Here is a 14,913-nt window from a genome sequence, read left to right as displayed (position 1 = left end):
GAATAATCACCTCTCTATATTCATAAGTGCATAAATGTCTTTTAAGTGTCTACCATATTTCCATCAACATTAATACTGCGTAAAAGATATTTATCCTTTATTATTGTTGTGTAAGAGATATTCATCACTCTTTATCCATATTTATGTTCAGGTGGTATATATATACCCCTAAATCATCCAGGTAAATGTTTCACCATTTCTATTTTCTAAGTATTCATATTTGTATTCTCAAAGCATTTATCATATGAAAACAAGAACAAACATTATTGTTTTTAGAATTTAAAGCTCATTCTCTTATTTATTGCAATATCTTGCTAAAAATCATTGACTTTATCTTTGAAAAGTCCCTAAACCCCCCGCCCCCCCAAAAAAAAAAAAAAAAAAACTATTTTTCAGGTGTTACATATTTTACCACCATTTTTCAACTTCTTTAACTTTGGTGAAGAGAATATTGACGTGAAAGTATGATTATTTATTTTCTAAACACTTAAAAATCTGATTCCTAAATATATTGGATTTTAAACCATCATCATCACAACCAAATGAATTTTTCTTGTTCATTTGTTTCCAATATCAAACACTGTCTGCTCAGGAACTCCATTATCAGACTGATTTCTAACAAGAGGCTTCATATAAAACTTCAAGTACTCTCTGTCTTCCAAAGTCCGAGCCTCTATTTTTCATAACAAAATCCACTTAAGCCTCAGAAGATCCAAAATGGAAGCCAGCCAAGTTTAAAAGTATATGTCGTGGTGGTGACGTTGTTATACGAGCGGATAATGATGCACGGAGAACACACGATCAAGCAAAAGCGAACCCACCCACGGCCGAAACACTACTAGGCCTTTGGAAACAAAATTCAATAAAAGAAAAGAAACTTCTTCCATGAAAGATTATGGGCCGATTATCTAGTCAGAAAAGAGAGGCTAATATTAGTGGATAAATAAAACATGTAGTTGGGTTTCATAAAAGCCCACTCAATATCCGGACTTCTCTTTCAATTACCTTCTAGTAATCGCATTAAGCACATCGGATCCATAGACTTCCTTCCTTCAACCCGGAGAAAATCTTAATCAAAATTAGAAGTTTCATAGCTGTTGTTTTAGACTGTGGTTATTATTGTTTTTTAAAATATTTTTTATTTAAAAAAATATATAAATAATATTTTTTTTAGTTTTTAAAAATTATTTTTAAAATTAGTATCTTAAAATAATTTGAAAATATCAAAAACATATTAATTTAAAAAAAAAATAATTTTTTTTAAAAAAATACTTTTAAAATGTATTATCAAATACACATTTACATAAACTCTATTTACCACTAAAAATATCCTTTTTAGTTTAGTGAATAGTGTTTTTTAAAATATTTTTTATATAGAAATATATTAAAATAATAATAAAAATTTATTTTTAATATTAATATATTACAATAATTTAAAATTAAAAAATTACATTTTTTAAAAATATAATTGCAATACAGTACCAAACAAAACCAAAATATATCCGAATATAAAAAATTTAACCGTCAACCCAGGTTCCCCTCCCCTCGCCAGGTCTATGCTACACTCTTGTTTACATTGTTTTTCTGGCTCCTAGTCTTCTTTCTCCTTTGTCTTTCTGTTAAACAGATCCAAAGTCCAAACAACAGAAAAAAAAAAAAAATGAATCAAAGCAGCGAAGAGGTCGATCAAACCAGGAAACCTCGATCACCGTCAGATTTAGAATCTGAAAAGCTCGCGGAGGTCGAGGACAAGTACAAGAACAGCAATTTTCATACCTCTGATTACGCTCCCTACCCCAAGCTAGACCCTAAAGACGTTGCTCCTTCTCCTGAGAATTGGGCCAACCTATCCACGGGATCAACAGCACGGTCTAAACCTCCTGGCCCATCTCCTATCGACGGAACCGCTGCCACTACCATGCCGGCTGAGTCCAATCCCTACGTGTCTGCTGGTCCCGCTGCTCCTTCTTCCTCCAAGAGTAATTTGCTTCAATTACTATTTAATTTATTGTTTTTTTTAAAAAAAATTAATTAATTAATTGGCGTTTCGGATCTTCTCTGAGCAGATACAGTGGAGGCGGTGAAGGATGTGTTAGGGAAATGGGGAAAGAAGGCGGCAGAGGCAACGAAGAAGGCTGAGGATCTTGCTGGCAACATGTGGCAACACTGTATGCTGTTTTTTTTTTTGTTTTTTTTTGTCTATGTTTGTGCTAGGGTAAATGCCGATGCTATTTGATTTGGGCAACTATTACCTTTTGGGAGACTGAAATGATAATAATGTTATATGGCCCGCTTCTGTATTTGATGGACTATTTATGATGGATATGCATTCTTTTCCTTGCATGATTAATGTAGAACTCTAGTCATGCTCTCTCTCTTTTTTGTCAAGATGTTGGGTGAAATTCCCCGCCCCCTTTATCCTCTCTTGACTATTGATTGTGGTTCCATTGCCTTTTGATGTTTTGTTGCAACTTGATGTTTTTGAAAAGATGGTTTTTCGTTACAATATTGTTGGCTTCAAGCATCTTTATCAGACCATTTTAGCTTAATTGTCTGCACTTGATTGACTAAATTTCATGTTTAGCCATCTTCTCAGTGAACTTTTCTCATTTAAAAATGCTTTTTGACCAGTGAAGACAGGCCCTAGTTTTGCTGATGCTGCTGTGGGGAGAATTGCTCAGGGAACCAAAGTTCTTGCAGAAGGTGGTTATGAGAAGATTTTTCAACAAACGTTCGAGACTGTTCCCGAGGAGAAACTTGTGAAGACATTTGCATGCTACCTATCCACTTCTGCCGGTCCAGTTATGGGAGTTCTATATTTGTCAACAGCAAAGCTTGCGTTCTGCAGTGACAATCCTTTGTCTTACAAAGTTGGTGAGCAGTCTCAGTGGAGCTATTATAAGGTATGCACATTGTGCTTTTCATTATTTTGGCAACATAGTTTATATATCCATGCTATAGGAGCCAACCATGCATGACCAGTCTTCTGGCAATGGATATTTTACAATCCTTTACACACCGGGAAAACTGTTTTTCTCATTTCGGTTCATCACCATGAACTTTGCATCTCCAATGACTGCAAGAATTATAGTATTGGTTTAATATACAGATTTGTTTTATTTGCTAGGAAGAATAAGAAAGTGCCTTGAGAATCCAGTTTACAATGTGAAAATCCTTGATTCAAGCGAGAAGCATATGCATGAAACCTTTGACAGTTTATGCATTTACTCACGACCTTTCAATCTAACAAATCTTTTAGTTGATAGCATTGCATTAAGATTTTTTTTTTATAGAGGTTGAGTATTATTTAGTCACAAGCTAACGAATCCTCCATGCTGACTCGCAGTCTATGCTGGATGGTTTCATCCTGCAGAGGTCATGGTTATTAACATGTTATATAAAGTATTCTCTTGTTGTCATTCAAATATTTCTCAAAGACGAATTTATAGTGTGCATGCGTGTTATTATGGAGGATCTTTTCTGTAGTCTGTTTATAGTACAACCATTAGCTGATACTTTTGAGGACTTATCCGCCCTTGCCTTGCATCTTGTTTGTTAATTATCAATGCAAGATACCATGTCACTTTGAGGATCTAAGAAACCTCAAGCAGTTTTCTTAATGGTCATGCTTTGCTAAGTTTCCTGGTAGACAACTCTGACAATGCTCCATTGTCTCCAAGATTAATGCTGATGATCGTAGTTATTTTTCCAAATATTGTTCTGTTGCTACATTCATTGATGAATTAATAGTGATTGACTATGACATGGCTATCTACAGCTATCAAAGGGTGGGGCAATCTTTAACTTAGAATCTTATGTTTCATAATTATCCATGGAATCTTTCATACTAAAAGACTTTGCTCAAGTTTTACCATTTGCATTTTTTTTATTTGTATGTGCACCATCATGTCTACAAGCCTGTTTGTTTATGCGTTTTAAAAACGCTTTTGAAAAAATTTGAAATTTTTTTATTTACTTCAAATTAATATGTTTTTAGTGTTTTCAAATCATTTGGATGTGCTGATGTCAAAAATAATTTTTAAAAAATAAAAAAAATTATTGGCATGCACTTTAGCACGAAAAGTTATTTGAAAATTAACTTGCAGTGCCACGTCCTCTTTTGCTTTGGACCCGGGGATTTGGTGCACATGCATTGTTGTTGCAAATTTGCTTGTTGACCTTGAGGGGATTAACAAAACAATTGAATTATATCAATGCTGCTGCCATTTCATTTAAACAACTGTATTAGAGTCACTGATTTCTCCTCCAGTTAAAAATGTGGAAATAGGATCTGATGTAATTGGAATTTACTGGTTCTTTGCTTGTTACTGATTATATCCTGATGTAGGCTAACATGCACACCTTTGTCTGGTCCTCTTGCTTTTGGAATAAAATCTAGTTCTAATCTCATCAAGTTTCTTATCTATATCATTCTTTTCTGTGTATGTACGCAGGTTGTTATTCCATTACATCAGCTGAAGGCTGTCAATCCATCCACAAGCAAAGTCAATTCAGCTGAAAAATATATCCAGATTATATCTGCTGACAACCATGAATTTTGGTTCATGGGTTTTGTATACTATGATAATGCTGTTCAAAGTCTTCAACAAGCACTGGAGCACCCCGCTCCATGATGTGTATTGAGCATTGCAGCGCCACTCCTTATGATGCAATCATGCAATTAGGCCTGGAATTTCCAACGTGTCCCCAAGAACAACATTACGCTGCAATTTGTAGATAAAAATTGATAGTTGTGCAGAATCTGGAATACAATGGGAAACATATACATGCATGTTGCGTTAGCTTGTGAAATTGATGTGGTATTCCTTCTGTCATCCAAACACTGATTGTTATTTTTAGTTGTGATATGATGCGTGTTGTCAGATTAATAGTTAAATCTATGAGAAACAAGCTTCGTGATTCCATACATTTTGTTGTCGTCCAATTTCTCAATTGATTGTCTTGAGTCAAAGATGATTTCCTCTTCCTTTTCTTTTTTTTCTGAACTCCTCCTTACCGTATCTTCTCAGCATATTCCTACCTTCCTGCTTAAGTTCTCCGTTGGGATGAGAGGATTGCGTCGGTTTGATGTGAAGTGACTTTGCACGCATCCAAGATGCCGGATTTCTAATGCTCTAATACACTTCGACTAAGATTTACGACAGAGGAAACCAAGCCTGGCCTGGAGTATGGTTAGGCCCAGCCTTACCAAGCAAATATGGTAATGCGATAACCTGATAAGCAGTTAAGCACTAGCAGGCCTAGAAATACGTCGGAATCCCCGGTAGGGTCCTGGATTCACAACCCATCCTGAATCCGGTCAGGTGCCCAGGACAGCTTTCTGTCTGAGTCCCAACTGGCAAGCTGAAAAGAGGATAGCATAACACGACTAATGGCAGATAGACTTCAAATTCATTATGGCCCATTGTTTGAACCTCACAAAACATCATTTCTGCTTTTGTTGCTTTGCCGATTTTTATATATTTTTTAGTACATATTGAAAAAAATAATAATTCAGAAACGTCGACGAACGCTTAAGAAATCCCGAGATTAATTTAAGAAAATATGGACCAGATCACTAGACCTCTTGAGACAAAAGGAGTCAAGCTGAACATTTTATAGAAAACAAGACTGTTGAAACCGAAGAGCAGGTCGCCGTGTAGCGGTCAGAAAGCTATTTGTGGACATTCGATTACCGCCAGAATTGTGAAGGGGATAGTTTTTGGCCTTCTGCCCTCAGAAAAAACTATATGCGAAACAGCTAATAAAATGTGTATCTACTGATGCACAGGGATTTTTAATTTTTAAAGGTAATATATTCTTTTTAAATGGAATGGGGATATTGATATTGATTGTACGTAGGTTTCATATCTATCATGCCTGATAATCCCGTTCATTTCCAGTTAATTTATTATAATTCAAACTCATTTATGTACGTGAGATGTGTTAATATTTACATAAATAGTACAAGTCTAGGTTTAAGAATTTCATAATTTTTTATCATCATCATCATCATCGTTGGTTACGCATGGAATAGTATCTTACACTGTTGTGTTAATATTATTTTTTTAAATAATTATAGTTATTATTAAACTCGGCCAAGTTAACTTGTCCAACTTCACTCCTAACTTGGGTCAAGTTTTTTTAAAAATCAACTTAAAGTTGATATATTTGAACCGATTGACTTGATAAATGAACCCATAATTTAAAAAACCCGGTTAAAACTCGAGTTAAATTTTTTTTTCTTAAACAATATTGTTTTAATTTCGAAATAACACTATTTTAAATTGATCTAAAATAACCCAAGTTAAATCGTTCAATTTTTTATTCAGGACTTGATCAAACTGAGTTTAATAACTTTACAAATAATAAATCATAAATTATCTAAGTATAATATGAAAATAATGATCTCTTTGTACTACATTTAATATTAATAAAATTCCTATTTTTTCTTAAAAAAATGACTTAGACAGTGCACACAGATTCAAAATTTACTTACAAGTTTGATGTACTTCAAAATTTTGTGGGTGAATTCTTACACGAGCTATGTTATTTAAATCATTAGGAGATACCAAGTAAATGTGTCAAACAACTAGTTTGATTAAAAAATTTAAATTGTTGATTGAAATGTCGTTAATAATGATTTTATACTATTTATTAGGCATCTTTTTAAGTGAGAAATATGTGAAATATAAATTTACATAAATCTACTGCTACTTAAAAATCTGAACCTGCACATCACTTGCTTGTGATTAATTTTTAATTTCTTAACCGCTTAATCATTAAATTCTAATATTATATTAAATAATTAATTTAATTAAAAAAAATATAATATTTAAGTGAAATTCTAATAATAATTTTATATTATTATTCAATAAAATATTATGAGAAATAGATTAAATATATATCATAACTGAACCTTTAGTAAATGAATTGTAAAAAATGTAACTTCTCATGCTATGTTTCGTGTAGGACCAAAATTCTTTTGAACTACAAAAATAATATCTAGGCCATAAAATCTTTTTTATATTGTCATTAAACCGGGTACAAATTAAACTTCGAAAATTCTCAACCTGACTCTTTGTCCAATACAAGTTTCAAATTAAAATACGAGAAAGTTATTTTAATATGACCTTGCTCAATTTGACGGGTTTAAAAGACAAAATAATAATAAAAATAATAATAATAATAAGTAATAACCCAGGTTAACCTGCATTAAGCTATTAAACTTATGATTTGGATTATAAACTCTATTAATTTATTTTTTTTATTTTATTACATGATAAAAAAAATATAAAAAACCCATTTAAAACCAACTAAAATTTTAAAAAAAAAAATCAATAAAAAACCAAACATTGAGCGATAAAAAGAAGCCTATGCACGCAAATTTGAATGGTTCAAAGTGCCTAAGCCTTTTTAAAAAAAAAAACGCCAAAACACACAGGTCTAAGGTAGGCTTAACATGAGTGAGGTTTTTTTTTTTTTTTTAAAAAAAAAAAAAAAATGGTTAATATATCATCTGTTCCTATTAATGAAAAAAACAATAGCATATGATTGGCTAAAATCCAGCCACCATTGTGGTGGCCAAAAGTTCAAGGGGTGGGTTTTTTAAGTTGATTTTTTTTTCAACTTATTTTATCTATAAACATCTAATTAACAACCTTAAACTATCTAACAACTCCGAAATACCCTAAAATCACATAAAAAATGAAAACCAACCAAATCAAAATGAAACTCAATCTTCTTTTTTAGACGTGTTTATAGACAAAACCCATAATAATCAAACTTCTCTCATTAAATAAAACCTTTTAATATCAAGAACGACGAGTTTCATCACTAAAAATTGGTCAAACCAACCACTTTCACTCTTCTTGCTCTTTTCAAGTGAGTTTTTCTCTTTTTTTTTCTAACTCAAGAACTGAAAAATAGAGAAAATAAAATTTTGAATTAAAATAAATTTTGTTGCTTAATTTCTTCATATTTTAGTCCCTTATCTTTCAGTTTTATATTTTAACCATAATTTCAAGCTAATTTCTTCTAATTGGGCTATAGAGAAGGCTTTGATTGAAAAATATCTTAAACCAAAGGGAATTAAATGCATGTGTAAACGCTTGGTCTTATCTTTTGGGATCAGAACACAGAATTATCTTAGTTAGGGTAAACAAATAAAGAAAGGGTAAACAAATAGAAATCACGAATGAACGAGCATGATCATTGTGAACTCTATAATTATCCTACTTAGTTTTCTTGTTCTTCTGTTGGTGTTAATTTCTTCTTCTTCTTCTTTTTTTTTTTTTTTGGTAATAAAGAACAGTACTCATTCACGAGTATAATTACAATTCAATGATAGTGGGCACCCCATTTTGATTTTAGAGATTCGCCTTTTTGTCAAATATTCGAGGTCATCATGTCATCCCAGCTGAATATTACAAGAGGCCTGGTGATTGATTAATTTTGATGAAAACTAGCCAGCTAACTAGTAATCTCCAAATATTAATCGTTTATTAATTTTCCCTTTTCCCTTTTCTGTTGTCGCTTATGTGGTACTTGAAGGGATTGGAAAAACTAAATTGAATTTTCATGGAACAAGCGATGTTGGTGGTCACGGAGGAGGCATCTTAACCTGTCAGCCCGTATAAAGAAAGAGCTGATTGCGATGTATCTTTAGTCCTTAGCATCCAAAAATAGCCCTGACTTGCAACAATGGGATTTTACTTTTATCCAACCATACCCTACACCCATATAAGTTTCTGGCATTTTGCTTTGTCAATAAATAATGTACTGAAGTAAAATCACATCCACCGATGTCCTTAAAAATCTTGGGAGCTGGTAGAGGGAAATAATTCACGTTTTGTTTCTGAAAAACATTCTAGTATATGACGACTACGTAGAGCACTTAATCAGGCTAAGAAATTCACTTGCACGTTGAATCCACTCTTGCACTCACCCCCCCGGCCGTCTCTCTATCTTTCAGAGGATCCAAAGGTGATGTATAGTCGACCTTTTTTTTTCTTTCCTTATTCCAAACAACTGTGCGTGCGTGTCTTTTGTTCCTTGGCAATCAATCGAAATGAAAGACTTCATGCAGAACAGCTCACCAAACCCTAAATAAGGAACAAGAGTTTTGTTTTTTATCCATCGGGGTGATGATTTTTAACATTAACACATGCTTACATAATTACCTCAAGTTTCCTAGTCAAGAGAACTGAAACCCAGTGCACAAACTTAGTAAAATAATCAATTCCTTATGGATAGAAAATGAGCTGTTGTTAGTTGTTACTGTTAGCATATATGTGTGTGTGTGTGTGTGGATGCGCAGAAGATGAGTTTAATGAGGTTCAGAGATGTTGTAATCCAATGAAAAGAGCTTTGGTCTTCTTCTGTGGTTAGAAGTTAGATGCAACCACATACATTAGCTGTAATGTCAGTCCCCATTTATTATTGTTCCGTTCTCTTTTTTGGACGACAGAGAGCCCACATGTCCCTCGACGGAGCAGAATAAAAAGCAAGCTACATAACATGAGACCGAACTTGAGATCGTTTTTCCGACAGCTTCAAATGCCTTGGTAGCCTCTCTATTCATTACTTGCCTTTCTCCAACATCTACTTGTCTATATGTATAATATGCCCGAGTTTCCACTTTCCACTTCTCACTTCACCCTACACATTTGTTTAGCTTCTTTATGCATTGCATTTCTTTTTAGAGAAAAATAGGCAGCCTCTCTCAATTATCAAAGCAATTAATTAGTATTCTTAAGATAAATTAATCAATTCTTGTCTCCAATTGTGATGCATGGGAGGACTTATGGGAAAGACGATGATCAAATGATTAGTGTGTGTGTGTGTGTGTAAAGCAAAATCATGGGGCGCCGACCTCCCAATTAAGCTTGGGGAATTTGTCGACTGAAACTGATCCCTTTGAAGTGTATATATATGTAGGCTATACCCTTCATACCAAGAAAAAAAATTAAAGTGAAATCTATGATTAAAATTAAAGAAATTAAAGCTTACTTTTAAAAGGTATTTTGGGTCTTCCTTCCATGTGCATGAGTAAATGGCAATCACAAGGTCTGCAAAAATGACTGGAAAAGACTGTGAAATAGTACTGCTGTGTTAATAAGCAACCACTTTCCAACTTTAATTGCCTTGCTTTTCCCAAGTACTTCGACGAAAAAAAATATAGAGGAAGCGGAAGAAGCATGAAAGAATTGATTAAACATGAAAGAATTGATTAAAAGATGGCTCGGGATCACCAAATTTAAACGAAGATTATTATTTTGATATATATATATATATATATATATATATATATATATATATATATATAAAGTGAGAAAGCAATTAATGGAGGATTAGGTATGAAGATGGTACATGAAGAAATGAACCGAGTTTTCGCACGAAAAATGGAGTAGAGATCGAGTGCTATGACATTCGATTCACAACAACCCTCACTATTAGCTAGGGATCCGCCACTGTTGTGAGCACGGTTGTCTACAGCCCCTTCTCAGTGGTTTTGAGCTCTGTTCATGGTATATCAACTCGAAGTGTGTAGAGTGCAAACGCAAATTACTACGAGAGAGGGAGGGAATTGATTGAGGAGAAGATGACAGTTGTGAAAGGCCACGAGAAATTGCAGCTTTGCATGCCAAACACGTTTTGATTCAATTCGGGATTCTCTTCGATCATCGCCACATGATACTAACTTACAAACCCATCAGTTTTTGGCTTTGTTTATGCACTCATCTTTCATGAGAATTAGACAACTGAGTTGATATATATAATTCAAGGATATATATGATATTGTGGTTGTTTTCCAAGGATTTTCTCAGGTCGAATAATTATTTTCGATTTCGTAATTGAGATTAAAGGAAAACAGGTAACCGTTTAAATTAAACAAATGACTAGCTAGGTTTCAAATAGGCTTCAATTAAAGAAAGAAACTACGTACAGTTAGAAGATGCTGCGATTTGAGCAATGGCCCATCATCAACAACGTATTCAGAATAACAGTCGTGATGAAACTAAGAGGAGAGAAGAAACTAAAACAAAACAAAATAAAATAAAAAATTGCCACTAGCTAAGAACCCTAGTTAAATTGACATCACAACCTTTCCAATATTCCCTTTCCAAATTGCACTAGAGATGACTACTTCTCAGTATCTCCATGACACCAATAAGTAGCTAATCACCAGTTCCTGGAAGAAGGAGATGACCATGATAACAAATGTTGGCCTTTTATGTTCCAAATTTTTTTAGGGTTTCTTACCAAGGGTGTGCTTGTTATTATGCATCCAGACCTTGAGCACTTGCCGCTTCACCCCAGTCTCCGCACAAAACTGCTCCACAGCAGCCTCATCGTGTTTCTGGATTCTCCAACCAAGCCTCTCCGCGAAAGCCAACATCTTTTCTTTCTGCTCCTGCGTAAACTTTGTCCTATACCTCTTCTTTGAACTACTACCGCCTCCTCCTCCACCACCACCGCTACTGCTCGGATTAGACACATCCTCCTCTTCCCTACTATACCCACCACCAGCAGCACCACCCCCACCAGAAGCAGCCGGCAAGGCTAGTGGCCTTGACTGCGGGGTTGGTGTCAAGTGATGAAGATACCCGGTCGGTGGTGGAGCACGATAGTAAGGAGAGAATTGCGGCTGTTGCTGGTGGTGATGGCCGTGATATAATATTACCTCACCTCCACCTCCACCTCCACCATCAGACTCTTTGCGATGGAAATTACGGTGGCAATTACACGCTGCACATTTAAGTGCATCCAAAGTGCCTTCATCCCCCGCGGCCATGAATTCACCACAACCATCAAGTGCGTGTCCACCGATTCCCACCGCTTGGTTTTTTTGACACTCTCTGTATCTGATTGAAGATTTTCTTGTGTTTGTGTTTGCCGTTGTTGTTGAAGCACCTTCTCCTCCACCACCTGCAGGACCAATTTTTGACCGAGCAGCAACTGAGTTGCTAATTGAGTCATAACCCGGTGGCATCACCGCCATCCCCGTCATTTCTTCTTCTTGGTCTTCGTGCTCGTCAAACTCCATATTTTTCCCTCTCTCTGATCTTTTCTTTTTTTTGTTTTCCTTTCTTTCTCTCTTGGTCTACACTGATGGTGCTTTCTTTTTTATTGATAGAGAAGATCTACATGGCATGGCCGGTGCTTTTTGTGAGCAGATCCACCCTATAATAACCAAGTGAAGAAGCCGTTGATAAAAGCTTGTATTTATATGGGATTAATATGTATATAAAAGTTTTAAAAATAATTCATAAATAATAACAGTAACATAATTCTTTTTTGTTTTTTTTTATTGTAAAAAAGATAAAGTGCTGCTCTAACTATTAAGATATTAATATATTTTTATAATGATAAAAATATAAGTTTAATTTTTAAAAAATATATTTATTGACAGGAACAGTTACAAACCTTAAATAAAATTAGTTTCACCCTTAATTAAAAAAATATAAAAATATCCGAGTTAGCAAAAAAAAAAAAAAAAACAAAGATAGTAAGAAGAGAAGATAAGAGGTTAAGGAGAGTGTGGTCATCAATTTCCTGGCCTGCAGAAAAGAGGTGTCTTGCTCGAAAGCCTTACATAGTTTCATATGCTTTCCATTTTCTCCTTAACCATTTACATTTTACTGGCTATTCCCAGTAAATATAAATATATTATTAGTACTGCCAGTACAAAGGTAAGTTCTAATTTCAATCTTTCCTTTTCTTTTCTTCTTAATTAAGAGATCTATGGATATATAAGTGTTTGGAATTGAATTTTAATTTATTTTTGTCAAAAATTATTTTTTTTTTGTGTGTTTATCATTTAAATGTAGTTATATCAAAAACAAATTTTTAAAAATAAAAAAATATTATCTTTATATATTCTCAAATAAAATACACTTAAAAAATTACCATTAAAACACTCACAAACACGCCCGTACTTCTATCTCAAGCTGCGTAAAAGGAAAAGTAGATGTCACCTTCGCTCAGTAGAGTTATTTGATATAATTTCCAGTACGTAGTTATTCAATTAATTGGTTCCAAGTAATTTTACACGGAGCGAAGTACAAAGAGATTTTTTCAAAAAAAAACCCAACAACTAGATTTAATGAATTTATTTTTTATAAAAACTTGTATCTTCCTAAATGAATACAATCCCTTTATATATGTTTAAAACCGACATTTACATGAAAAAAAATCAAATAGGAGAAAAAATAATCCAAAATTAAGCTAAAAATTAATAAAACAACATTTTTCAAACTTAATTTAATGGAGGCTTGAAAATTATAGTGTTTTTTTTAAAGACATAGTTTAATTTGATGTCATTATCTTTATTAAATAATATTTATGTAAACTTATTTATTAAGAATAAAATATTATTTTCAGTTTAACTTATATATACTTTCTTCGTAATTAGATTAACACTAAACACTCATAACAAACAAATTATTAAGAATTCTAGTTTTTTTTGTATTTGATCTTAATTATTTTAATATTTTATCTAGTTAATAAATATATATGTACTCAAGAGCGGAGAGGGGGGGCTGGCAGGGGCCGAGGCCCCTGCAATAAATTTTTTTTCGAGTCCCTCTCTTCATAATATTAATATATTTAGTCTAAATAATAAAATAACGAATATTTTAGCCCTTTTTAAATTTTTTTTCTGGTTCCGCCCTGTATATGCTAGACTATTTATATATTCATCTCCACAATCCATCTAATTAAGTGACATGTATGATGGAAGAGTAAATAGCCCTTCTTTTTCCTTAATTTCCTTGACTAATCTCTTCAGAGTTCTCTCAATGGTTTAATTTTATTTATTAGTATGCTAAGTGATCACTTTAGCAGGTAATAAATCATCTAATATTCATTAAAATTAAGACACTTCAATTTAAGACTTAATGAAAAACAAAAAGAAAAATTGCATTTAGTGATCGATGTCGATTGTTGGTCAGATTGAATATCGACATGTTGATGACATGGCATTGTAATTAGGGTTCGTGATCGTGGCGTGCACTGCTGTCTGCTTCTGTTCCTATTTTTGTTGAAAGTTAACGCGGTAAAGGAGAAAAGAAGACTGGAAATTTACTTGAACAGGGCAAGGGAAAAAAAAGAAGAGGAAATGGCAGGGAGGTAGCGTGCAGGGATATGTCAAAAGGTGACGTAAGATTGAAAGGGAAAGGTGGTGTTTGGGAACATGGGAGAACATAACTAAGCATCCCACTCCGTTCATGATGAATCAACACAATTAGTAGTCGCCAAGTCCTCGAGCTACTCAAATTTTACAGTAGCTCTGAATGATGAAGATTGGCTGTGTGTTACTTTTTGATGGTTAATTCAGTGGTTAACGAATCCGAGCTGTGTTTTTTTTTTTTATGTGTTTTAAAAGTATTTTAAAAAAATTTAAATTTTTTTGTTTTTTTATTTAATTTAAATTAATATTTTTTTATGTTTTTAAATTATTTTGATATCTTGATATTAAAAATAATTTTTTAAAAAATAAAAAATATTATTTTAATATATTTTTAAATAAAAAATATTTTAAAATATAGTATTAATTTTGATGGGATTGTTTTTATTTATAAAAAGACAATTATCCGACATTTTTGTCTTTGTTCAGTTTTAAAATTTTAAATTTAGGATAAGTTTTGACTTTTTTACTGTTGATGATTTGACAGTGCATGAACATAAAGATGGAATTGCATAGTGGCTGTTTTTTTTAACATGGTGTGCACGGTCGTAATTAACTTCTGATCACATCAAAACGGTGCGTCCCAGAAAAAATTGATACGGCAGTCAACTTTGAAAAATTTAAACAGCAAGTTTAAATCAAGAAGGTGTTTAGAAGTTTGATAATAAATATTTTTTAAATAATTTTTTATTTATAAATATATTAAAATAATATATTTTTTA

At 33.1% G+C, this 14,913-nt stretch overlaps 2 protein-coding genes across 2 annotated transcripts; one reads left to right on the top strand and one right to left on the bottom strand.

Moving 5' to 3' along the window:
* The first annotated feature begins 1,539 nt into the window (after nucleotides 1–1,539).
* On the top strand, nucleotides 1,540–4,927 carry LOC118031577 (GEM-like protein 1). The gene is made up of 4 exons (XM_035036036.2): nucleotides 1,540–1,979; nucleotides 2,067–2,168; nucleotides 2,632–2,903; nucleotides 4,455–4,927. Exons 1-4 carry the CDS (start codon nucleotides 1,661–1,663, stop codon nucleotides 4,632–4,634), a joined length of 873 nt encoding a protein of 290 aa, XP_034891927.1. The 5' UTR covers nucleotides 1,540–1,660; the 3' UTR covers nucleotides 4,635–4,927.
* Nucleotides 4,928–10,906: 5,979 nt separating this feature from the next.
* LOC118031576 (zinc-finger homeodomain protein 2) lies at nucleotides 10,907–12,218 on the bottom strand. The gene has a single exon (XM_035036035.2). The coding sequence runs from the start codon at nucleotides 12,047–12,049 to the stop codon at nucleotides 11,252–11,254; it is 798 nt and encodes a 265-aa protein (XP_034891926.1). The 5' UTR covers nucleotides 12,050–12,218; the 3' UTR covers nucleotides 10,907–11,251.
* Between the last annotated feature and the right edge of the window lie 2,695 nt (nucleotides 12,219–14,913).

Source organism: Populus alba, chromosome 11 (genome assembly GCF_005239225.2).
Source record: "Populus alba chromosome 11, ASM523922v2, whole genome shotgun sequence".
In the NCBI taxonomy this organism is placed as follows: Eukaryota; Viridiplantae; Streptophyta; class Magnoliopsida; order Malpighiales; family Salicaceae; genus Populus; species Populus alba.
This window is presented reverse-complemented; position numbering and strand designations above follow the sequence as displayed.